General features: G+C 50.5%; 1 protein-coding gene across 15 annotated transcripts in view; it reads right to left on the bottom strand.

The window, feature by feature from the left end:
- The window catches only part of ZNF618 (zinc finger protein 618), a 149,737-nt gene that overhangs the window by 9,216 nt on the left and 115,735 nt on the right, over positions 1 to 24,786 (bottom strand). For 6 of the 15 annotated variants that reach the window (XM_071453585.1, XM_071453589.1, XM_071453591.1 and 3 more), the window contains 6 exons: positions 20,816 to 21,004; positions 18,059 to 18,142; positions 16,896 to 16,952; positions 10,537 to 10,581; positions 5,671 to 5,748; positions 304 to 408 (listed from right to left, as the gene is read on the bottom strand). In XM_071453585.1, the coding sequence (XP_071309686.1) occupies positions 304 to 408; positions 5,671 to 5,748; positions 10,537 to 10,581; positions 16,896 to 16,952; positions 18,059 to 18,142; positions 20,816 to 21,004 (558 nt within the window). The remainder of the gene's footprint in view (positions 1 to 303; positions 409 to 5,670; positions 5,749 to 10,536; positions 10,582 to 16,895; positions 16,953 to 18,058; positions 18,143 to 20,815; positions 21,005 to 24,786) is intronic. The other 9 variants (XM_071453587.1, XM_071453599.1, XM_071453600.1 and 6 more) reach the window with 7 other exon arrangements.

Genomic DNA, 24,786 nt, shown 5'->3' with positions numbered 1-24,786 from the left:
ATGTCACATCATGATGACTGGATTCGTTTTTTAACTCCAGGCCAGAAAGTCTGACCTTGGATCAGAAGTTACCTTCTTCCTTGAGCTACCAAATGCATCTTCCTCACAAACCTTTCCAACCACCCCAGGGTTCTTTGTTGCACTCCTGTAGTGGGAAGGGGTACTCTGCTCTTCCGTGTAGGACATGATTTAAGGTGAAATCAAATACAGTTTGGTGAGGACAAGGGCCTGGTGCAGTGTCCATCACTGCTGCTCCCCTGAGGCACCTGTTGGACAGGGACAAAGTGAGAAGCTGCTACGTACTGTTGTTGGCGTTATTTCTTTGGAGCTGTGGCTTCCACTTTTCTTCAACCACAGGGAGAGGTGACCTGGGCTGCTGGCTGGAGGCAATGTTGTTCTCATTGTCAGCTGCAAGGCAAGAGACAGGGAGGGGTTAAAAGCACAAGATAATGCTTAAAGCACAAAGAAGAGGAAACTACTCAACTGCTCAGCATTTATGTAGGGCTCCTCTAACTAAGGGGACAACAACCCACCACACTCTCTGTGGCTTTTAGGCAGCTTTCAGTGAGCTCTCACAGCCCCCTCAGACACCTTGAAACTTTGGACTCACAACCTATCACCTCCCAAAACGTGGCTGAAATGTGCGACGTCTTCCTGTGCACCAGGGATGTTGATGCCATCAGCACACCCTGGGGAATGTCTCCTCAGGAGCTGAAGCTGCACACCAGGAGCAATGGAAGCTCAGCCTGCCTTGGGCCATTCATTTGCTTCTGAAATGATGTGGAACAGACACTGACCCTTCTGTCCCCTCCCTGCCTCTTCCTGAACTGCAGGTGGCTGCCCTGTTCTCTCTGGGAAGCACTTTGGTTTGCAAGCTGTGCTCAGCTCTTCTGGATCCAAGGGTCTCACTGCAAACTTCAGGTCTGGTTTCTTCCCTGTGAAGAGCAAGGGCCCATCTCTTCTGGGGCTCACTGCTGCCTCAGGCTGCAAACACAAAGCCAAAGTCTCTGGAGTGTGGGCCAAAGACCATCTGACCTTGAGGCTGCAGACACCAAGTGCCCCCAAAGCCTTTGTGTTTGTGCTCCCATTTCTGTGTGTGTAACTGGGCTAAACATTCTGGCTGCCAGTCTGATGGGATCTTACAAGAACATGCAAGCAAGATCAGTAAAGTCTGTATTGTATCCATGTTTTCCTCTCCTGTGTCCCAAGAACTTCTCCCCACCCTCCAGAGGAAATTCTCTAGTTCTTATAGTGTGCTTCAGTATGAAATGGTGCTGTGAAACAGGCTGTGAAGGAACAGTGCACAGTGAAATGGGCTGGAAAAGGAAGCAGAAAGATGGAGAGACTGATGACCAGGCTGAGCAGAAGGATGGAAATAAAACCAAGGAAAACAGAACAGGCCATTTGCTCATCACAGCTGGACTCATCACACCTAATTTTGGACAACTGTCAGACACACCTCTCTTTCAGGTGGCCCATTAGGGCTCCTTTTACACTCAGAGGTGCCACTCATTCACCCAGGCAGAACTGGATCTTCTCCTAGAGTGAGAACCACCATGGTGAGAACCACCTGAACTCACCTGGAGTCACTGACTCTCCAGTGATTTTACAGGGAGTGCAGATTGCCCAGCTCAGGTGGCAGCCCCTGCAGCCTGGGGACAGCAGCACAGAGAGCAGTGACCCTGCCCTGTGCCCTGGGCAGAGAAACACGAGTTGGAGCAGTGCCTTGAGGCACCCACAGCTCTGCCAGGCTGCTCTGGGGGCAGCAGGACACACAGGACAGGGCAGAGCTGCTCTTGCTCTCCTCCATGTGTGCCAGCAACCTGGGGGAGCAGGGACACCAGCAGGGCTGGGATGGAGCTCCAGTGCTGTGCTCCTTCCAAGTCCTCTCCAGGGTGAGCAGCTCTGCCCTTCACTGCCAGGCACTCCAGAGTGCCCATCCACAGGCACAGGCTGCTCAGTGGGCACTGTGGGCACTGCACTGGCACAGGCTGGGGCAGTCCCCCAGGGCAATCCAGGACATGACAGAACATGACCCAGGACAGCCTCTGGCCCTGCCTGGGCCTGTGTGTGCCTGGGGAGCTCCCTGGCCAGGCTGGGTACCCAGGGAGTGCTGCCATGCTCAGCTGCAGCCACAGGCTGGCCTTTGCAGGTGTGCAGAGACTGAAGAGCACGAGGGGCCTCAGAGAGCACCAGTGACCACGGGGAACAGACACATCACCTTTCCTCCAGCATCTGCCACACTAATTGCTCTTGAGCCAATGCCACCATTGTCCTCAACTCCAAACATCTGTGCGTGGGCAAAGGAAAATGCTGGATAACTTTGCCTGCCAACTTTGCTCATAATTCAGGCCCTCCTTGTCTTGGTGAGAGATGGGTAGGGGGAGAAACCCTCTGTATTTCCTCACCATAACTCTTTTATCTATTTCCTAATAATAGGGGATTTATTATATACAAATATCTGCTGGCATTCAGAGTGGCATTAATGAGATTTGTACATTTCAGCCTCATCTTCCTTATCAGGCAGTCTGTGAACTACACAGATCATGGTTCTTAATTTTTCTTCATGCCTCCAATCCTTTAATCCAGGTTCAGCCTAGTCCTCCTTTTGTTTTTTTAGGCCTAGATTGTAGGAAGGGCTTTATATGGCAGCACTCGACCTGAACAAAGTACTCTAAAGGGAGTCAAAGCTGTATATTGTTCAGTGTAATTACAGAACAAATTCCTCTGCCTGGTGTTCTGTTCTATTTCTGCCTTTCAGCACCCAATTTACATTCTAATTGCTTCTCCTCACTGTGTAGCTGCTTTATGAAGCTATAATCTCTCCTTATTACCTTCCAGCCTCCGGGCTCAGCCCTCTGAATGACTCAAGAGCCAGTATGTCCCTGATTTTGCTTCTGGAGGCCAGCAGCATGTTCCCTGGCTTCTGTCCCTCGTGAGAAGGGTCCAGGGGAGGCAGCACAGCCACTGGAAGAGATCAGCCCTTTGCATTAGACAGGACAAAGCAAACTGGGCTGCTGAACACACGAACTGAGGGAGCATTTGACCCATAGTGGCCTCTTGGCTCTCTGCATCCTAAAATGAAACATTCCCTGGCCAGGGACAAACCAGTGCCATGCCTGAGTCCCCAGTCCCTGCATCCGGTGCCACCAGCACTGCTGACCACTGCAAGGCTCCTGCACTCCCAGACTTCAGAGATGTTGGGGCAATGCTGCTTCTTGGATATGGAAACCCCAGAATCCCAGACTTGTTTAGGCTGGAAAAGACCTCTAAGATCATCCAGTCCAAACATCAGCCCAGCCCAAGCACCACATTCACCACTGATGCCCCATCCACGTGTTCTCTGAGCATTCCCAGGGATGGTGACCCCACCCCTGCCCTGGGCTCAGGGTGCTTGAGAACCTTTCTAATCTAAACCTACCCTGGAACAACTTGAGGCCATTTCCTCTTGCCCTTGTCAGTTGTTCCCTGGGAAAAGAGACCGACCCCCACCTCACTCCAACCTCCTGTCAGCCTGAAGGCACAAAGTGCTGCCAGGGCCCCTGCAGGCCCTTGTGCCCTCAGAGCTGTCTGCAGACACAGCACACCCAGAGCTGGGCACCCACCAACGCTGCCCACAGGGCTCCTGCCTCTGTTTTGGCTTTGCCTCATCCCAGAGCTGCACACGGGGAGGGAGGGGAGAGCAGTGAGCACAGGGCTGCCGGGCACCACCCCGAGGCCACGGGAGGGGACAGCGTGAGGCACAGTGAGGCACAGAGGGGACAGGGCCTTCCACAGGCACAGCCTCGGGGGCGCTGCAGGAGCGGCTGAAGGAGACACAGACACCTCTCTGTCCCTGCACCAGTGAGACTTCAGCAGGAGGAGCCAGGCACAGCATGGGGCTTGCAAACAGAGCAGGAGCAAGGAGAAAACAGAACTTACAAAGAGGATCCTGAGCTGGGCAGAGGGGATTTACCCATTCAGAGCTCTGATGTGACAGGAGCCCAATCACACATACTGCTCCCTCCACCCTGTTCTGTGGCCAAAGTAACCCAGGTGAACAACCACAGGATCCCAGACTGGTTTGGGTGGAAAGGGACCTCAAAGTTCATCCCATCCCACCCCTGCCATGGCAGGGACACCTCCCAGTGTCCCAGGCTTCTCCAAGCCCTGTCCAGCCTGGCCTTGGGCACTGCCAGGGATCCAGGGGCAGCCCCAGCTGCTCTGGGCACCCTGTGCCAGGGCCTGCCCACCCTCACAGGGAGCCCTCAGCACCACCCCCATGGGTCATTTGTAAAGAAGAAACAAGGAGGAAGCTGCAGGTAGCACCAGCTTAAAATGTGCAACAGCTCAACCCTCAGTGAGCTGCCCTTGTCCCCTCAGCTCCTGTCCTTGGTGTCACCCAGAGCTGTAACTCAAAATGCTGCATTTCAGTGCCAGAGCCCAGAGCAAGAACAGGATGGTCAGGAACAGCGTTGAGGCAGCAGAACTGCCATGGACAGCAAGGACAGACCCACAGCCAGGGAGTGAGGGCAGCCCTGCCCTGAGCAGAGTCCACTGCTCCTCGGGGTAACACAGAGTCCCATTACTGCACAGAACCCCAGTGCTCTACCAGAAACACAAACTCACACCTTCTGCTAACAAACAGCTCTCAAAGTCTCAGTGTAAATCACACAGATGATAAATAAAGTAGCTGCTGAACAACACGCAAAGCCTGCACTGAGATTTGCCAGCAGGAACTGAAATGGAATAGAGGACACTCATGGATGAAGAACTCAAGTGACACTATTAAAATTAGGACTAAAACTAAAATAAAGAGCAAGATAAGAACTTTGATTAACATTATTGCAGAAAGGAAAATATGCTTTTCCTCAAGCCTCTTCTCCTCCCATGCCACTTTCCTCAGGGCCTGCATCTGCATCTCAACAGAGCAGCTGTCTGTTGGAGAACACAGGTCTGTCAAAGGGGATTTAATTGTTCTTAAAACCATGTTAGTTCACTTGAATTCAAGAGGGGAAAAAAATAAAAAAAATCTGCCAATATAAAATGAATTCTGTTTCTGTTTCTACATTTTTGAATATGCTGAGTGCTGTCTTTGAAACAGGTTTGGCTTTGAAATTTTAAAATTATCTCTTATGTATCAAGATAGGAAACAAAAACAGTGACTTAGAAACAAAGCACTGGAATGACTCTTAAGAATTCTCATTTGTAGGTAGCTGAGAGGGAACTGAACACAGATGCTGAAATGGCAAATTCTTCTTCTGAGAACACATTTCAGTCCTTTGCAGAACTCCAGGAGACACAGGCACAGGACAGGATTTGTGTAGGCAAAGGCTCTGCTGCCCTGCTCCATGAGAGCCACCCCTTTGGCACGAGGGGGGATTTAACCTGCTGGAGGAGCTTATGCAGTGAGGATTCTCTGCCTAGCTCTGGATAAAGGCAATGGGCAGTGATGGACTCTGAGCTAGCACGGCACACTCCCTCTCTCCCTGTGGAAAGGAGCAATATGTACAATACACCCTGAGCCTCTGTGCTCCAGCCTTTGAGGGATGACTGTGTTTGTTGCAGTGAAATGATGGGGCTGTGGGAATGGGGAGCACTGAGAGCCCTACAGACACACATTGGGGTCAGCACCAGGCAGCAGCACAGAATTTATTCTCTGCTTGCAGCGAGTCAAAGTGCCCAGCTTACCTGCGTGGGACTGCATGTGCTCCAGGAGATTGTTATAAAACTGGAACTGGATTCCACAAGCTCCACAGGTGTAAGGCTCTGTTTGGGAGAAATCAGTTCAGAAGAATTACACAGAGTCTGCAGGGAAGCAGCACAGGTGCATACCTCAGTGTGTAAGCTGTGGGCACAGTGAGTGGGGCAGGGCCTGGGCACGGCTCTGCCTGCTGGGCTGGGCTGGGCTGGGCTGGGCGCCTCCTCCTGCTGCACTTCACTGCCAGGGCACAGGCAGGGCACTACAGGAAGCCCCTGGTGCCATGCTGGGCATCTCAGGGTCCTGCACAGGTTTCTCCTGGAGGCTGCCCACTGGCCAGGGTGTGCTGGCTCAGGCTGCTGCAGCCTGCCTTGAGCGTGTCCCTGCTGGTTTGTGCCTGCTGGACTCATCTTCCATCCAGTTCTGTCCAATTCCAGTGTCTGCTGCCTGTCCTGAGTGAGACAAGGAGCACTGGGTTGTGACAAATGCTGTAGTCAGAGGCTGGGGGTGGAGCAGTGCCATGGGGGGACTCAGCTGGGGCTTTGTGGCTGTCACCAAGTGCAGGGACACCAGGGACCGGTGGGTGTCACGGGGCTGGGTGGCAGCAGGATGCCAGGGAAGCAGATGTGGAGGGCAGGAAGCACAGGAACCAGGCCTGTGCCCGAAGGCTAAGAGCAGAGCAGGAGAGCCATGTGCCAGAGCAATATGGACGAGCTGGAGTGAGGAAAGAGCTGGGTGCAGAGCTCCCTGGTGAGCTGGAAGATACATTTAGCCCTGTTCTTGTTGAAAGTGCATTTCTTCCACTGAGTTAACCTAAAAGCAAATGTTTGCAGTTGCCTGTCTAAACAGTATCAGGAGAGTGCATGGTTGACAGATGTGATCCCAAACTACAGTGCTGAAATTTGGGAACACTGCAGTTTGCCTCTGTCCCTGCAGCACAGCAGCACTGCCACCTCTCACTGGGGCATTTTGTCCCGGAGCAGCAGAATGGACAAACATGTGGTATATGAACAATTGTGGATACAAATGCCTGGCACACACACGGAGCAGAGTCTATTGCTACAATATTTCAGAAGTCTAGATCTGAGTTTGAAGAGAAAAACATATTCTGTATCAATGAATAAACAGAAGCACCAGCACCCAGGACAGAAGAACCAAAACCCAGGGAAGCACAAGGCTGCCTATACCTTGTGAGAAGTCTATCTCAGAGAGAAAACCCCAGAATCCACCTCAAGGCTACAGGAATCCGTGAGGAAAAACATAAAAGAGACCCTGAGCAAGTCTGTATAAGCTGTACTTTTATGCTGTGAGGTCAAACCTTTCCCACAGAACCTGGAGCCTCTGGAATGATGGAGCCAGCTCTGCCTGGAGTTGTGCTCAATGCTTTAACTCACTGTGCCTGCTTGTGATGCTGCTCCTGGGCTTGCTGCAGCATGGAAGTTTGGAAATTTGGTACTTAAGTAACTGTGCTTGTGGAAAAAAGAGAAGATTTGAACAACTGAGTGGCACATGGGGGTTTTAGTCCTTGGAATTAGCAGGGACTGGCTGTGGCTGCTGAAATCATCAGCAGTGAGGTAGCTGTGGTACAATGCCACAAGAGGTACAATGCAATCTAATTGTTTCCACTTGTTTTCAATTGTCAGAGAGGAGAAGCTCCCTGTGGGTGCAAACCATCCCTCTGGGGCTTGTATTTCAGTGCCAAAGACCTGTGTTACAGACACACCTGTGCCTCTGCTGCTCATGGAGCCCAGACTGCTCAGATGGGAATGCCTCAAACTGAGGGGGCCCGGCTGCCCCTTCAAGGGTCAAAATTAACCTGTGAATATTCTAATGAAAGCATCCACACTTCTGAGAGCCTGCTGCCTGCTGCTGACAGGCCCCTGGCAGCTCACAAGAGCTGTGTGCCCCTCTCTCTCTGCCCCTCTGCTCTGCTGGAGCCCCTGCCCCTCTGCCAGAGGGGAGAGCAGACCCTGCTGTACCTGTGGGTGCTGCAGCAAGGCTGCCAGCCCAGGTGTCACCCCACGGTCCCCTGGACACTGGCAGCTCTCCTGTGCCAGCCCCACCTCAGCACACACCTGCACTCCCTTCTTCCCCCCTGCCTGCAGTGCAGAGGGGGAGGCAGAGGGGGAAGCCCCGCTCAGCACTGCAGGGCCAGGGCCCTTCTCTGCCCTGGGAGCAGGACTCCAGCACAGCACAGCCCTTCCTTCCCCAGCTCAGTCACAGCCTCAGCAGCAGGCAAACCCCCCATCAGCCAGCACTCTCCAAGCTGCACATCTCCCACACTCATTTTGCTCTCCTGTTGCACTCACACTTCCTTCTCAGCTCACTTTGTCTCCCTGAGCTGCTTCACCTCCCTCCTGCTGTATTCTCAGCTATTTTATCAGCACAAACCTGTGCTATTTTTCCAGCTCTCTCCTTGCCTGGCTCCCCCTCACCCCTGCCCAGTCCCTTCTGGGTTCTCCCATCTGCATCCAGCAGGCTGTGACCACCAAGGTCTCCACAGCTCTTCATCTCAAACTCCTCCCTTTGGCACCACAAATCTCTGGCTACTCAGTGCACTCAGTGAACTGGTAAAATCTCTCATTTGTGATTCTTCTCAGAAAAGTTGTGTTGATTTTCATCTCATTTCCAAAAGATACCCCTTCTGTTCTACTCCAGAAATGTCCAAATTTGGAAACAAAATCACCACCTATTTCAAAAGCTAATTTCATATTCTGAAAATGCCAAAGCATTTTCTAAATAATTCTGACACAAAGACATACAGAACTCTAAGTTTAAAACCGAGCCACGTTAAAAATAAGCATAAAATTTAAATTCACCCAACAATTCCAAAGTATTTCCTGGGAGCAGGGAAGGGATGCTTGGGAGGATGTGCAGAATCCCCATGGGAATGAATGAACTCACTTCACTTCCCAGAGCTCTCTCAACCCTCATCCTTCTGAGCTTTCAGCTCCTGAGCCCCTCATGCTCCAGAGTGCAGAGCTGGGAACAGTCAGGCTGGCTGGAGGGAGGGTGGGATGTGCCAGGGCTAGAAGAGGAAGAGGGATCTGGAAGGTGGAGAGAAGAAAGAGGCAATCTGTATCCCAGACCAGGGAAAAGTCTCTTCACCTGGGCTGGTAATCCAGTAAATCCTCCTCCCTTTGATTTTTCTTGACCATGAACTGGAAAAGTTGTCAAAACTGCTTTGCACACCCATCTGAGCCACACCTGTGCCCCATTCTCCTTCTCTCCCACCACTGCTGGACCTCTGCTTGTCCTTCCCCTGGGGATTTCAGCTCTTCCTTACTCAGCCTTAGGGATCTGCTCTCCTGCAGGTGGCTGAGCTCAGCAAAGGGCCCCAGGTCTCCCCTTTTGCTCTCTGTCCTTCTGCTCCCAGCTGCTGGTGGGACAAGGGAAGCCCCCTGTGCTTGTGGAGGTGCTTTTTGAGAGCAGGTTTCAACCAGCAGCTGTTGAAACCTCTTCAGTGTCCTGAGCCACACAGAACTAATGCCCACATCTGGTTGCACAATTTAAAACATCTTTCCCCAAGGCTATAATTAGACCCTTTTAGCAGTGCTTTACCCAGTGAGCAAGGCCCCAGCTGTGTGAGGCAAGGCAGAGGAAAACCAGTGCCTGTGCTTGGGTTAAATAAATCACTTTAATTCCCATGTTAACTCTCATTGCCACATCTAAGCCAGGGAAAATAGCAGAGCCTGGTCTGAAGCCAGGAGTGAACAGGAGTTGAGAGATTTAACAGAAAGTTTCAGCAAGTGCCCTGAGGTGCTTGTGCAGTGACAGACAGCCAGCAGGGTGTCACCATGGCTCAGCAGGGACAGCCCCCCAGGCTGCTCTTTCCTCAGCAGAAAAACCCCACATTTCAACACTTCTGTCCACATCTTGGTGAAAAACAAATGCAGAACAACTGTGAGGAAAACTTCTCAGCATTTCCACCCAATGTTTCCATTGGCTTTAGCTTTACTAACAGTGAATTGCACCTTCCCTTTGACACAAACCCACGAGACAAGGCAGGAGAACCAGCAGCAGGCTCCTACAAAAACACCAGCAGAGCCCAAAATCAGTGGAAGTTTCTTGAAAACAGACCTTCTGTCACTTCCAGCCACCTCAAACAGTATGAAGTAACAAGGTGCTCTGGAGTATGTTTGGAAAAGGGGAGTCCCAAATTCACCACCCTTGCCAAACGTCTCAGTATTAATTGGATTTCTCTTCCTGCATGAACTCATTTTCTGAATACAGCCCTTGCTTCCCCCTCAGGTTTGTAAGAGGAGGAAGAACAGCTGTCCTCCTCCCCACCATGGCCACACTCAGGGCTGGCTCACACCACCAGGCTGGCACAAATCACCCCAAAGCCAGTGCCAGGAACCAAACACACTGCAAGGCAAAGGAAGAAGCTCCACCTGCTGAAACATCACAGCCACAGGGCAGAATCTGCAGCAGAGACCCCCCCTGTCCACCCATCCCAGCCCTGCTCACTCCCAGATTCCAATGCCAGGCCACAGGAACTGGCTCTGGGCAGGTGTTTACTGAGTTGAGCCCTGATCACAAGTTTTTCTGTGTGCAAATGTAACTTAAATATGGGGTCATTTTCAAATCTTGGTCTCAAAACACGCTCACAAAAAACTCCCTGAAGACTGAATATTAAGTGATTTGGCAGCCCCAGACTGCACAGAAACACCCTGGAGGGTTTCTGTTGTATTTAAATCTGACACCAGAGCCACAGAAGTGAGGCATTTTATTCTTTGACACCTGGACTCATAATAAAAAAGCATTTATTGATGAAAATTGCTCAGAGGGCAGGGCAGTAGGGCTGCAGGAGGGCGGTCCCTGCCTTTTGCACCACAGACATCCATCACACTTACTTTGTAAAAGCGGGAAAGGATTTGAAATCAGGGGACTTGCGGTTTCTGCAAAAAAGAAAGAGATTTAAATATTGAGACTGGCAGAGACCTTGCTGCATCCTACACAGCTCTGCCCATCTGCTCCCTGCTCCTTATCCCTACTCCACACTTCCAGACTTATCCAGGGCAGGGCAGGATGGGAGCTCCATTCAACACAAAATCCAACATGTATATTTTCTCTCCCTTGCCCCATTTCTCAGGGCCAGGGTTCTGCATCTTTCCTGTCCAATTTAAAATGTCCAGAGATTTTAACACACACCCAATGCTATAGCAATGGAAACAAGGGGAGAGGCCAGCAAAGAAAAGCCACGGGGCAAGAAACCCTTTACACAAAGGCTTTCTTTGATGCTCCAGATGCAAATTCCCAGTTTCACCATGCAGCTTCTTTAAACTAAAGCTGGGAGGGAAAACCAGGGTGTTTCACTCTCCCTGGATACTAAAGGAGAGAGTTCCTAAGCAGTGCAGTTACTTCAGTCTGAGAATGCACATTTCCTATGCAGCACACCTTGCAGGTTGTCTTTCTGTAAAGTGTGACTGAAAACTGGGTGCTGGCTGCCCCTTGAGCAGCCAGGATTTGTCTGCATCCAGCCCCAGTGCCCTGGAGCAGAAGCAGTGATCCCAGCACCTCAGACCATGTGTGGTTTCCTACAGTCCCCAGGTGAGGTCCTTTAGGGTCAGACCCCTGCAGAAGGGCAGAAATCATTAATGATTAATGTTAAATATTTAGTCACAGACCCAGAGCATTTCTAGAAGGGTCCTAGTCCAAGGCTGTGAGCTGGCACATCCCTGACTGAAGCTCTCAGGGCTCTCTGACAGACCTGGCCTGGTTTCCTTGGAAGGAACACCACCCTCAGGAACTGCATGGGTCAAGCACAGTGAGCTAAACACCCCTGTGCTGAGGACCTGAGCTGCTGGAAAGGGCTCCAGGTGCCAGGGCCAGCCCCTAAGGAATGGAGATGAAGGCATGGATGATGCTGGGCACATGACTAGACAGTGCTGTGGAAAGGGCATGCATGGGAAACACCAGCTCACAGGGAATGCTGCTGATCACTGCACACACTGTGATCAGCCAGCAGGGCTCCAGCTGCTCCTGCAGCTGCTGAGCTTGGGACCTGGGGCAAGATCTTCACTGAAACACGTCCCTAACCAGGCCCTGCTGAGCAGCTGAGCAGGGCAGGCTCCCCCAGGCACCCTCCCCTCTGTGTGCTGGCTCCCTGCCCTGGAGGTGCCCTGCTCCCTCAGGGAGCACACGTGTGCCCATGGCACTGCCTGGGGCTCCAGGCATTACAGGGCACCTGCAGCACCACCTCAGCTTTTGAGGGACAAACCCCAACTTCACTGTCTCCCAGAGGAGAATCTGACCTGGAGCAGGCACAGAGCCCAGCGGTGGCACAGAGCACTTAAAGCAGCCCAAGGAATTCTCAGCACCACCTCTGGCTGCTCTCCAGCCAGAAGTGCTGACACAGTGTCCTGGTTCTGCTTGGCTTCCCACTCACATGGAAAGCACTGTCAGAATGAAACAGCACTTCAGGTACTCAATACAACACTGGTTTATGTGAAGGAAGACTCTTAGGGTTTTTCTGGTCTTCATATTTATAATTGGACAATTATTTTTATCCGTGCATTGCCAGGTCCCTGTTACAGCACAATCACTTCCACTAAAGCTACTTATCCAGGTAACAGTCACAGAAATGACAGAGTGTGACTGATTAATGATAAATCACCTGCACTAGGGCTTTGTAATCTTTCCCTCCACAGATTCTGCAGGCAAAATGAGAGTTCAGGTTTTTCTGTCCACACTTTGCTCTCCCAGGGACTGTCCTGGCCATGCCCTGCCCAGCCCCAGCCCAGTATCTGTTCTTGCAGACTGCAATCCTCAGCCCTGGCCCTGGCTGTGTGTCCCAGTTTTGCTGAGTGCTCCTTGCCTCAATGCTTTCACATGCATTGCCTCAGTTGCTCCCCAGTGTCCCAAGGCTCTGGAGCAGTTGGCAGGATATCACCCACAGAGACTGGCTGCTGAGTGGTTAGTTTAACCCAGATATATTTCTTCCTGTCTGCAAGCTGCCTGTTGAACATGAGAAGTCTGGAACAGCTTAAATGAATGTGGCACCAGAAATAAACAGTTCATTCCTAGAAACCTCAATTCCACACAAATGCTCACTGGACACAGTGACTTATTCATGCAACCAAGCAAAGCAACACTTTCTCAACTCAGCTCTCCCTGTGTGACTCTCATGCTCCTGGTGGGAACTGCACTCAGCTGCTGACTCCTTCTGGGCACAGCACCTCAGGCTGCTTTGAAAATGCAGCTCTGGCTATTTGTGCAACTGTGTCACCCCATCACCAGCACTCCCTGTGCTGTGCACAGAGTGAAGCTCACAGAACAACTCCCCCTTCTCCTTTTCCTCACTCCTCAGATTTGGCCACTGGCTCTCCCAGCTCCATGGAGACACGCAGCAGTCACAAACCAACCACAGATGGCAAAGAGAATTGCCAGATGAATGTTAATGGAAGTTGTATTTGTGCTGACAGAGCCTGAGAGGCAGCTGGGTGCACCTCAGGAGGCAGAGGCACGGGGGCTGGCTGTGCTAATGTCACACTGCAATCAGTAATCAAGAATTATTATGCCCCAAACACTAAAGCTGCACTCACCCACCAAAAATGCTATCCTAGAAGTGCTGTCTTTGCAGCAGAACCCCCCCACAGATGGGCTGTGCAATGGCTGGACTACAGGGGGTGAGTAGAATGAGTAGAAGGGGATGTATGGCCACACCAGGGAAGAAAGTGGTTTCTGAAAATCCATCTTTAAAATCTAGTCCTATGTCCTTTAAATCCTGACAACAGGAGATTCTCAGGCTTTTCCAAGAATTTTTACTCTATATCAAATGTAGAAAATCAAATCTTTTTGGTCTCAATCTCATCTGAGCTTGGCACAAACTGCTTTGAAAAAAGAAGACATTTCCATTGACCCTCTCCCCAGTCTGGAATAAACAGTGCTGGAAAGCAAAGCTTCCCTGTGTAAATAGGAATGAAAAATGTTGACATTTTAAAAACTCTAAATGCTAAAATTTGTTGCTCTGGAAGTTCTTACCGTAGTAGTTCCCTAAAGCAGCAGATGAAATTGAGACATATTTATACAGCTTAAATCAACCTTGAAAGTTCAAAATATTTCCCAATTCCCTACATAATTTTAACTGTTCTCTTTCACACCCGCAACATTGAGCAAATTCAGACTTCAACAAACACTGACAATTTCAATTAGATTTCCCCTTTGATAGCTGTATTTGAAGGTGTTGAAACTAAAGAGGTTTTTTTTCTCCTTTTTTGCTTTTCTTTTACTTCTTGGATTCTTACAATTCCCTTAATCCCTCTCGGCCTTCATTTCACAAAGGAGTCATCCCCAGTGCCCAAAACAAGGGCTCAAGTTGCATTAGGCTGTGAACACTTGAGTTAGAGATGGTTCTTGTCCCTGAGGAAGGTCACTGTCCCTGCCTGGAGGCAGAGGAAGGGAGACCCCAGGGAGACCCCAGAGCCTGGGAGCCCTGTGGTGACAGAGGGCACCAGAGCAGGGCCCAGCCCCAGCCAAGGCTCCTCTCAAGCACACATGGATGAAAAGGAAGGCAGTGACCTTCACTGTGGACACAACACCCAGCTCAGCCCCTTTCTGGGGCTTTCCCTACCCATGCCCAGGCTGATCATCACTGCCTTTTACATTGCACAAGCTGGCCTTGAAATATTGTTTGGTGTCTTGAGAATTTAAAACCCCAGCATGTGCCAAGAGTTGGCAGAATGGCCCCCACCAGGGAGGGTTCCCTTGAAAGCAGCTTTATGGCACCCTAAGGAATAACAGCTTCTGCTGTTCATCCCAGTGAGCCAATTCCATGCTTCAGGATCAGGTCATGGCAGTGCTTTCTGGCCCTCCCTCAGCTCAGCAGTGGATTAACAGAAGCTCTGTGTGACTTGGGACCTCTGCTGCCTGTGCTCCCCAGGCAGCAGAAGGGAGCAATTGGAACACTTTAGCAGGATGCTAGTTTTGAAGCACTGTGGATCTTTCAGGTTTCATCACAAAGCAAGTTCAAGAGGCTGTGGAGGCCCTTTTCCATGAGTACAAAGAGCACTCTCCAATCATAATGTGGAGGACAGCTCGAGACCCTCACCCAGTCCCTGCCTCCAGCCCACCCTGCTGGGAGACAGAGGTGGGACTCACCTCAGGCCCAAAGCAGAGTTTGGCACACAGCTCAGAGCTCTGGTTTATGGGCAGCCAGAGGCCAGGTCACACAGGTAAGGGTGCCAGGTACCGTACCTGCACTCACTGTGACAAGGACTGGGGTTGTGTGCATAGGGAAGAGACATCTGAAATCCAACATTTTCCATTCTAGTTCCATTCCTATTCCCACTCAGGACTCCCTACAGCATTGTGCCCCTGGGTATTTTAGGTGATTTTAGTTACTGATCTCCCCGTTTTGCTTGTCCTGCCCCTCACTCCAGACACCAAGGGATCTGTGCCACTGCAGTCAGGATGGTAACACAGGGAAAAAGCAGAATGTCCCCAGATGGATGGCCTAAAATTCTCCTGCTGCTCTCTGGTATCTCTGTATCCAAGCCTGTGACACAAAGCTCACACCCACAGAGAGCAAGAGCCATCAGGCATTTAACAAGGCCAAGCCACACAGCTCTTGGCTGCTCAGCTGGGACCTAAATTTACCTCCCCAACCTGGTGACTGTTCCTTACAGCAGCTGTTTGGTGACAAGCAAACAGCAGATGGGAGTGGGAGGACAGAAGTGTCCATCCTTCTGTCATTGCCCACCACATTACCACCACCTGCTTCCCTGCCTGGGAGGAATCTGCTGGCTGGAGCACAAGAGAGGACAAGCCAATGGTGCCAGAATCACCCCAGAGTTCCCATCCCACATGTGACACTGAGCCACATGGGGTTTGTCACACCCACTGAGACACAGCCATGGAAAGAAGGAAAAGGAGGAGGCAAGGACATATCAGCTCTTCCAAAAGGCAGCTGCAGAGAGCTCTGCCTGGACAGCTGAGCACACAGAGCTCTCCAGGCCTCTCTGACCAGCAGTGACAAGCACAGTGACTGGTGATGCTCACCCAGGCTGCTGTCAGTGAGGCCAATGGGACTCCTGAGAACTGGAAGGAATAAGAGGAAAATGGCTTGGTGCAAGGGCTGGAAATGAGAGCACTGAATGGCAAGCAGCACAAAAACGGAGCCAAAGGGGGAAAACATGGCTAGGGAAGAAAAGAGGATGCAGGACAGATAAAGGAAGGAAAAAGGGAAAAGTTTATACATCCCCATTCACCAGCCTGGCTTTCAGGAACATGTCAACTCCTTACTGCAGAAAGCAACTACTTCCACCAGAGCCCAACTGCCCTCAGACCAGTCCTGGGCAGCTCACTAGAGTTCCTCAGGTTTCCTGCTCATTCAAAGGTCTAGGTGAGTGCCTTGCAACTCCTCTGCAGCCTGCCAGGCCCTCGACTGAGCCACTAAAATAAACTGACACTACACGTGGTGCAGACAGAAACACTCCTTACAGGGAAACAAGATGAGCAAATCACATGAAACTTGCTACTCAACTTGTAAGAATTCCTGGTTTTGTTTTGGTTTTTGCTGTGAACTTTCACTCATGTGCTTTAAATGTTGCAGTCCAGAAAGAAACAGATTGAGGAGGATGAGTGTGATGTGAGCTGGTACAAGGAGATGGCAGGGAGAGTTTGGGAGATGTGTCACAGCAACAGTGGGTCAGTATTTAATAGTTCAGAAAGAACTGAAGGCTTGGACTGTTCAGCACAGCCACTGTTTGTGTTTCTTGTCAGTGCCTCCTGGACAGGTTCATCTCCCCTCCTGCAAAACTTGACAAGAGCAGCCAGCAGGTTTCCAATGCAGCTTTCTTGGCTTCAGGAATGAGCTGTCTGATAGGAAGGAAGATATTTCTGCCCTTCCTTTGTTGGTTGCACAAGGTTTGACAGAAATAAAATAGGTACAATCTCAGGCTGCTACTTTCCAATGGCTCCAGAGGAGTCAGCCCCAAGTGGTGTACTGGCATTTAGAGATGTGCACTTAAAGGCTTTGAAACCCTTCAAACACTGACAGCACCCCCAGAAGACAAGACAACGAGCTGCTGAGAGGCCAGGGCCATGTCCAGAGCTGCAGCCAGGCTGGGAACTCTGGAACTCAGTGACTAAACTGCCTTGAGTCATGTCTGACAGCCAGGCTGGGCCCACTGACCAGGGCCTGGGCAGCCCCAAGGACTCCTGAGTGTCCAGCAGGAACAGGACTAAGGGCCTGAAACAGAGACAAGCTCACCTGATGGGTTCTGCTTACACCTCTTTTCTTTAGGTTTTTCTGTCCCCGAATGACCAGCTGCAATTGTGGTGAATGATGGATTAGTACAGGATTTTTCCCCAAAACACAACACACAGTATTTCAGCAACAAACAACCTTTTGCCCCATTTCCCATCACCCACTCTGCTACCACACATGGGTTTTCTAACACCACATCCCTGCTTATCAACATGGCTCCAGAAAGCCCCTTACTTGCTTCTGAGGCAGGTCTAACCCCCAACAGACACTGTGTAACCTGCTCCAGGGAGATATCCCACTCCTCACCTGCCCATTGCAGCCAGAGGCATTGCCAGCCCCACCTATTCTGCTTCTCTTGGATGGGGAATGGAGGGAGGCCAGGCTTTTCTGCTGGCATGTTATTTATCTCTGCAGCAAGATGCTAAATTTATGTTTCATCTGGTCTGTCACTTTTGCTCCAGTTAGGGAGCATGGAGAATGGTAGTGGCCCACTGGAAGGCTGGGCAATACACAGGCAGGATAAAAACCTTGCACAGAAAACTCTGTGGGTGGTGGATCTCAACATAATTGTCTAGGCCACTGGTTATGTTCAGTTACTACCACATGGACTTTACACTGCAAGGAAACTGCACAAGTGCAGGGGAATTTCATTCCTTCTAGCACACATATTTTGGTCTCATATACACACATCTGATTCACTGTGAGCTCCACAGAGTGACTGCAGAAACAGCTGGACTTTGGTTACAGTGACATTTAAATAAACTGTCATGCTCAGCATCACTGTAACCTGCAAACTGCTCTTCTATCCACAGACCTCAAACTTCTGCTGCTTGCAAATGCCTTTGTTTCACCAGGACTGTACTGATACACAGACACAGCACAAGTGCTGCTTGATCTCCATCCATCCTTTCTCCACATCTTGGCTCCCGTTTGAAAATCCATGTTCAAGTACCTGGTCCTTGGCAGCAGGAATCCCACATGGCCTGTTTGACAGGGCTGGGGTGCCAGGAGCCTGGGGAGGAGGGAGAATAAGGCACTACCCCAGGAGGGCTGGCTGCCTGTGAGCTTAAACAAGGTGCCCCATAATACATCAACATTCACTGAGCACAGCTGGGTCCTGCTTGGAGAGGAACATGGAAGCAGCAGGAAAGGGTGACCACACTTACCACTGGAGTTCTGGGAATTGCTGTTTGTTTCTTCAAAGTTGTTTTGCACTTTGCCTTCCACTCTTCTGCTGAAAGCACTTTCTGCTGGGTGGAGAAAGGAAATGCAGGAATGGTGACTGGTCAACACTGATGCAGAACCAGGCAGACAGGAGGCAAGACATGCTCCTGTGCCACATAATCACAGACCCTGAGTACAGCAGAAAGGTCAAATACCTCATTTTGGAGGCAAATGGGCCAGATTCAGTGAAGGGATAACAGGTGGGTATTTTTCTTGAATGCCTTCTGGCTGAGGTGGCCTGGATTGGCTCTTAGGGAGCCCATGAACACCAGTCCTGACTGAACCAGAAAGGTCATGTCTTCCTCCCCTGCAAAAAAACCCAACCCTTATCTTACTCTTCCTTAAGGCAACAAGCAGCCCTTAACTCCTGTGAGCACAGGTGACCAGTCTGAGACTGGGCTTGGGGCCTCAGGACCACACCAAAGTGTCACCTACAGAAGCATTGTGCCAGCTTTCCCTGTGCTCCCAGCCACCTGCACTCCCTTCCTAAGCACCCTCCTGGAAATGTTGAAGCAGAGGCCTTAAGGATTGTCTCAGGGCCTGCCCACCATGTCTGGAAAAGCTGTGGAAGGTCCTCTGGCTCTGTGCTTCCCAACACTTCCCAACAGCGCCCTTGTTCCCTGAGCCCCCCCCACCCTGAGCTCCTGTCAGGGCCCTCTCTGCCCTCTCCAGCCAAAGCACAGGGCAGTTCCCAGCGACTGCACTGGGAGGCTCCTCCAGAGCACCCAGGCACTTCCTGCCCCTGGCAGTGGCCACAAGCCCTGAGGCATCCCTGAAGCATCCCTGAAGCATCCCTGCACAGCACAGCCTGGGGTTCCTGCCCTGCTCAAGCTCAGCACCAGCTCAACAGTACAAGGAGGTCCTGTCTCACTTCACAGGGTCTGCAATATCCAGGTAAATGGATTTACTGTGGTGGCTCAAAGGATAAACTAGAGATTAAACAGAAATGAACTGGCCAAAGCAATGTGTGTGTCCTGTGCTGGACAGGCCCTTGCCCTGCACTCTCATTCTGGAGCCCACTGTCACCCGAGAGCTTCACAGGGACACAGCCTGGCCTGGCTCTGCTGGGCACAGCCTGCAGACTGGGCAGGGCTGGGGACACAAGTCTTCCATTCAGGAGTGATGGGGACTCCTGAAAAGTGCTGCCAGACCATGATTTTATTCCTGCAGACCACTGGAGTGGTCACAACTACTGTCAGGACTTGTCAGAGGCCCCGGGTTCCTGCAGCTCCCAGGGCTGCAGCGTGACTCACACACGTGGGCTTTGGGGCTACCAGAGACCTGAACTGAAGGAAGAGCCCAGCCTGTGGATTTTGGCCCAGCCAGTCCTCAGTGGACCCTTCCAAGTCCTGAGCAGGCTTCTCAAACTCTCAATCAACTACACTCCTGACTCTTAAAATTCAAGAGAACAAGCAAACTTGGGAACCAAATCAACTGAAACAGAAACACATCAAACAAGGCTGAAAAGGAGCTGGAAACATTATCTACCTAGGCCACTTGAGAGATAAATAGTAGAAACAAAAGGCCTTAAATAACAGGAAAATCAGACAGTGACAAAATGGTTTGGGTCAACCCACCCCTCCCAAGAGACCCAGGTTCAAGTCCTGGCTTATGTCACAAGTGGAAGTGAGATGGAGGTCTCCAAAAACCTTTGTAAAGAATTTGCATGATGGTTTTGCCTTCATCCCTTAGCTTCCCCCCCAAAACCTCCCCCAGGTCTGGCAGTAAGAAAAATCTGGTTTAATGCACCTGCTTGGTCTTACTGTGCCCTTCCCCCACTGAGAGGGCAGCTCACTCTGTTATCTCTCCTTGTATTGGAACCTTTTGAAAGTGAAGTAAAATTCTCTGTATGGACCAAGTCCTTGGCAGCTGTGGGTATGTGTTATCCAACAAAACCCATCCTCGTTCATCATCCATGGCCTCTCACACCACAGCCACCTCTCATACTCAGCATCAGTTCATGCTAGACATTCTAGGGGTGTTTAAACACCAACTGATTGACCAGCCCTTCTTCTGCACCCAGATGGGATCTCTATCCATCAATCCCACAAACTTAAGAGGTGCTTCCCAGTGGACTGCACATGGCACACTATGTTTCACACCCTATTTATTAACTGTTATTTTTCAGTAGTCTTTGCTTTCTTTCTTCTAATGTTTTTTTTAGGCTTGATCTTGTTCAGAAGGAGGAAACTGAGACAATGGGAGGATCAATCCTAACTTGCATTTTCTAACTCTTCAGTAATGGTTCTGTAATACTGATTTTTCTGTTTATCTCTCGGAGGTTCCTGTGGGGAATAGAGCACTGTGAAAACACCTGGACTCCACTGCACTTCCAAAGGCACAGACCAAGCCCTGAGAACATCACCTTGAGGGAAACAAACACTAAATGCCAAACAGTGCTGAAAACCAAGCAAAAAATCCCCATTCCTGACAAGCCATTACACCAATCCTTGTCAGGAAGCACTTCTCAGTTTGTGACACCAGGATTTGAAACAGGGTCTTTTGCACCTTGTGGTTACCACGATGTTTAACAAAAACAACTTGTCACTGGGAAGGGATTAGAAAGGATCGAATCCCCTCAACTGCTGCTGGGAGCAGCTTCTCTGGGACAGTCATGGATGGAGCAGACGGAGGCCAGGACGGGTGAACAGGGCAGGACTGACACTGAGCAGCTCAGCAGGCTGAAGGGCACTTGGTACCTGTGATGGCCTTGCTTCCTGGGGATGCGGAATTGGGAGCGCGGAACATCTGGGCCTGGGAGGCGGGCGGGACGCCGGAGGGCGCGCGGTGCAGGAGGCTGGAGCAGCGGTTGATGGACGCCGGGGACTTTTTGCTGGACTGGCTCGTCTGTGTCTTCACTGCCACGAAGAGTGGAGATCGAGAGAACTCTGGATATGAACACTCAGAACTAGTGCCTGCACAGCCAGGGAGCTCCCAGAGCGGGGCCTGCTGGAGCTGCTGATCCACCGAGCCCCTGGGACAGAGCTGGGCTCCCCCCTGGGGAAGCTCCTTAGTTCCCCTGCAGTGGGCTCCTCTAACTGCCACAGGACCGACCCATTCCTGCTCCTGCAGGAATCACCCCATCCATCCAGGAGCACTGTGTGATTGCCATGGCCTGGCTGGGGGCACCTGCAGCTCTGGCCTCCACGTCTATGGACTGAATTTTGGGAACAGGTTTCTAAACTACTCAGATCTCTGAGTAGGGACAAGCTTTGTTTCTTGAGCCTTGAATAAATCCTAGTGATCTCCAGCTACATTCCTTGTCTCTTTGACCAAATACAAAGGAAAGGGCACTGTTGGGAATGGAATGGAATGGAATTAGGAGGCAGAGTGAATAAAGGCTTTTGGTCCCATCTCCAGACTGATGACATGCGGAGAAATTCTGATTATTACTGGGATATGCTCTTTGAATGCATCGATATTTTGGTCTCTGCAGCACACAGTGAGGATCACCAGAATTGTCAATGCCAAAAGTCATCTAAAACACCTTCAGGAGGACAGCCCTTCATCTGGGCCACATGGATTAAATAAACCATTGCACTCGTAAGGGGCCTCTTCTATGGGAATTTGGATATGGGTCCTGAAGCACCAGCCCCACTCCAACCACCTGTCATGAAAAATCACTAACAAAGAAGGTTCAACCAACCCACAGTCCCAGCTCCCTACCAGTGATTTCTACAGTGATACTGTGGGATGCCTTAAGGTGGAGGGACAACAGCAACACCTGCACATCCTACACAGTGTGAGTGAGAAATACTCATCCACACTGAGCAGCTCTCAGGGGAATGCCATGGCAGCACCACAGCCTAACTCTGAAACAGGGGAGAAATACCCTAGGCTGGGATGGGACACTCATTTCCAAAATCCCAGGAGACTTCACAGACCTTGGCTGTGACTGGCTCTCACCTTCAGCAGCAGCACTGGGGACTGGGAGTGTGTACATTCACAGGACATTGCAATTCCAGGGGTTTTGATTCACTTGCTCTGACACACAACCCTAAGCTGACATTTCCTCACATGTCAGTGTAGTTCTGCAGGAAATTATGCACTGGTTTTCTCACAGTTTAGTCAGGATACTTCTCTGCTTGGTCTCCAGCCAGATAAATAGGCAGAAGGCTTGTTTTGCTCTCTATGCTTCCTTTCAATCTCCATGGATAATCCTCCTCCAGCTGCTGCCAAACTGCCAGCAAAAATGTAGTCAGATATGAAAATTTCCAGCTTGTGGATCGTCTGCTTCCAATGAGGATCATTGCCACTAATGTCTGCTTTATTCCCCATCAATGCCATGAGAAACAGCCATCAGCTACTCTTCAGTGCCAGACACAGAGAGAATCACTGCACATCCTCTGCAGACCAGATACTGCTCTGAGATGTGACAATAAAAGTCTCAATGCTATGATGATCTCCAAAATGTCTTCTTCTTCCTCCCAAATGAAATGAACAGTATGTCTTCAAACTGAGACCCCACAGAGAAGGCTGCTCCAGCTGACACTAGGCAGAGAGAGTTTTGAGCAGCAATGCAAGACATACAAAGGAACTTCAGTTCTAGCAGTCTGGAGGAAGCTAACAGTTCATTGGGAATAAAACGTTCAGTCTGTAGTTCATCAGATGCCAAATTCCTTCTGAAGGCTGAGCAACACAGGTAGAGAGCATCACATGGCTCCTCTGCTCTGCTCTGGAAAAGTCACCTTCACTGTGGAACTCAAGGCCTCAGGCTGATGAAAAGGCCAAGATGTTTCTAAAAATGAAAATCCTGAGTGGCTGAATGGCCACAAAAAACCTCCTGCCTCAAAATCTGCAGCAAGACTGGAGACAGCACCATGGGCAGCTGATAACTGCTGCTGTGGAGCTTTTCAAACCCTCTCAGAAGGCAGCAGAGACCAACCCCAGTGGAAGCTGCAGTGATGTGGAGGGTGATTCTCACAGTCAGTCAGCTCAGGGCTTTGTGCTGCAGCCCTGCAGCATGGCCCAGGCTGGGCTGAAGGACACACCTGAGGCAGGAGATGCTGAGAACACTGGGGCTCCAGCCTGGCAGCAGGAAAAGCTTGGTCACCGCTGTGCTCAGCTGCAGAGGAGATCCCAGGGGGATGCTGAAGAGGCTGAGGTGCTCCTTGGGGAGCAATCAGGAATTTCCAAGGGGATCAGGAAGGCAGTGCCAGCTCTCAGATCCTTCCTGACCCAGGGCTGGTGCCTGCCCTGCCCAAGGGTGGAGAACAGACTGGAGAACACTCAGAGGAGGAGACAAGAGGATGACCAAGGGCCAAGAACAGCAGAGCTTACAATAGAAACACAAGTCACTCCTGTGATTTAAGCAGGGCCTGGAGAGCAGGCTAGGCCAGCTCTATAAAGGACAGAAACTCAGTAACTTAGTCCTCCTCCTTCACTGAGCACACAAGGTTATAAATAGGACCCAGTGCTCAAAGCTACAGCTGGCTAATTTTAGTCTTAATTTAGTGGAGGCAATAATTCATCAAAATAATTACCTTATGTGATTGCTGCATTTTCTGTCACTCAAAAGCAAGATTAGATGTCTCTCTAAAGCATATCTGTGTGCAATTCAGTCATGGCACTCCTACAGAATGTGTTTCTCCAGGCAGTCCAGAGATCACAGTGGTCCCTCCTGGCTTTCCTGGTTTTGGGGAGACCTTAAAGTTCTGTGATTGACAAGCTGTGGCAGCAAGGAGAAAATCTGGCCCACAAATCCACACACTACCACGATGCACCACCACAGTAGGGACCAGATTGTGTCAGCAACATTCCTTTTCCTTTTTCCAGGTAAAAATTCTGGTTAATAATTTGTGTATGGTATTTGTTTAGAAAGATCTAGTCAGGGAACCATTTTGAAGGTTCAGATGGAATTATATCATCACCTATGGAGAAAAAAACTGACTTCACTGAACGTGTTGGAAAATGTTTCCATAACAATGGCCTGAAATTCCATACTCTGAGCAAACACCTTGGCTATGGCAAACGGGTCTTTCCACAGGAAAACCCCTCTGCTCAAACCTATCAAATTTTTAATGTGTGTCTTTATACACATGAACAGGTGGAGCCTGTTGCTAAAACACTGTGGGATCAAACTGGGAAAAGCACCTGAACTCACAGATTTCCCTCACTGAACTGGTGGAAGCAAAGAAACACCATCCAACTGGAATCTGGAGCTGTTTTTTTCCTGGCTACACAGGGTCTGTGTGGAAACCAGCTGTGCTACCAAAATGGCAGCTGCCTCACTGAAACACTGCATTTAAGCACTTTGGAGGAATAAATTGTATCCAGTGTGCATCCAGTACAGAAAGGAACTGAGCAGCAAGCCTTGATGAACTGCCTTGAGCATCTCAGGTGTCAGGGTGGGTGTAGGTCTGTCTGTCCCCTGGAGAGCCAAGAATGATCCCAGGCATGGAAAGGCCCATCCCACAGACCCTGAGAGAAAAAGCCCCTACTCCTCACTCAGAAAAGGGAACCTTGGAAGGAGACATTTGGCATTAACAATTCCAGGGAAGCTCACAGCAGAGCTCTTTTCCAGACAGCAGCTATCCAGCAGCTCTGACCAGAAATTATCCTGCAAGATGCTATTGAAGCTGCAGAATATAATTCTTGTTTTACCCATTTTCAATGACTTTTCATTCATTATGACAGAAAACCAGAAACACAGGCTCTGGAAGGGAAGCTT

This window comes from Agelaius tricolor, unplaced genomic scaffold (assembly GCF_023055355.1).
Source record: "Agelaius tricolor isolate 1412-34295 unplaced genomic scaffold, bAgeTri1.0.p SCAF_37, whole genome shotgun sequence".
In the NCBI taxonomy this organism is placed as follows: Eukaryota; Metazoa; Chordata; class Aves; order Passeriformes; family Icteridae; genus Agelaius; species Agelaius tricolor.
Note: the sequence above shows the minus strand (reverse complement) of the source record. Positions and strands in the feature narration are given on the sequence as shown.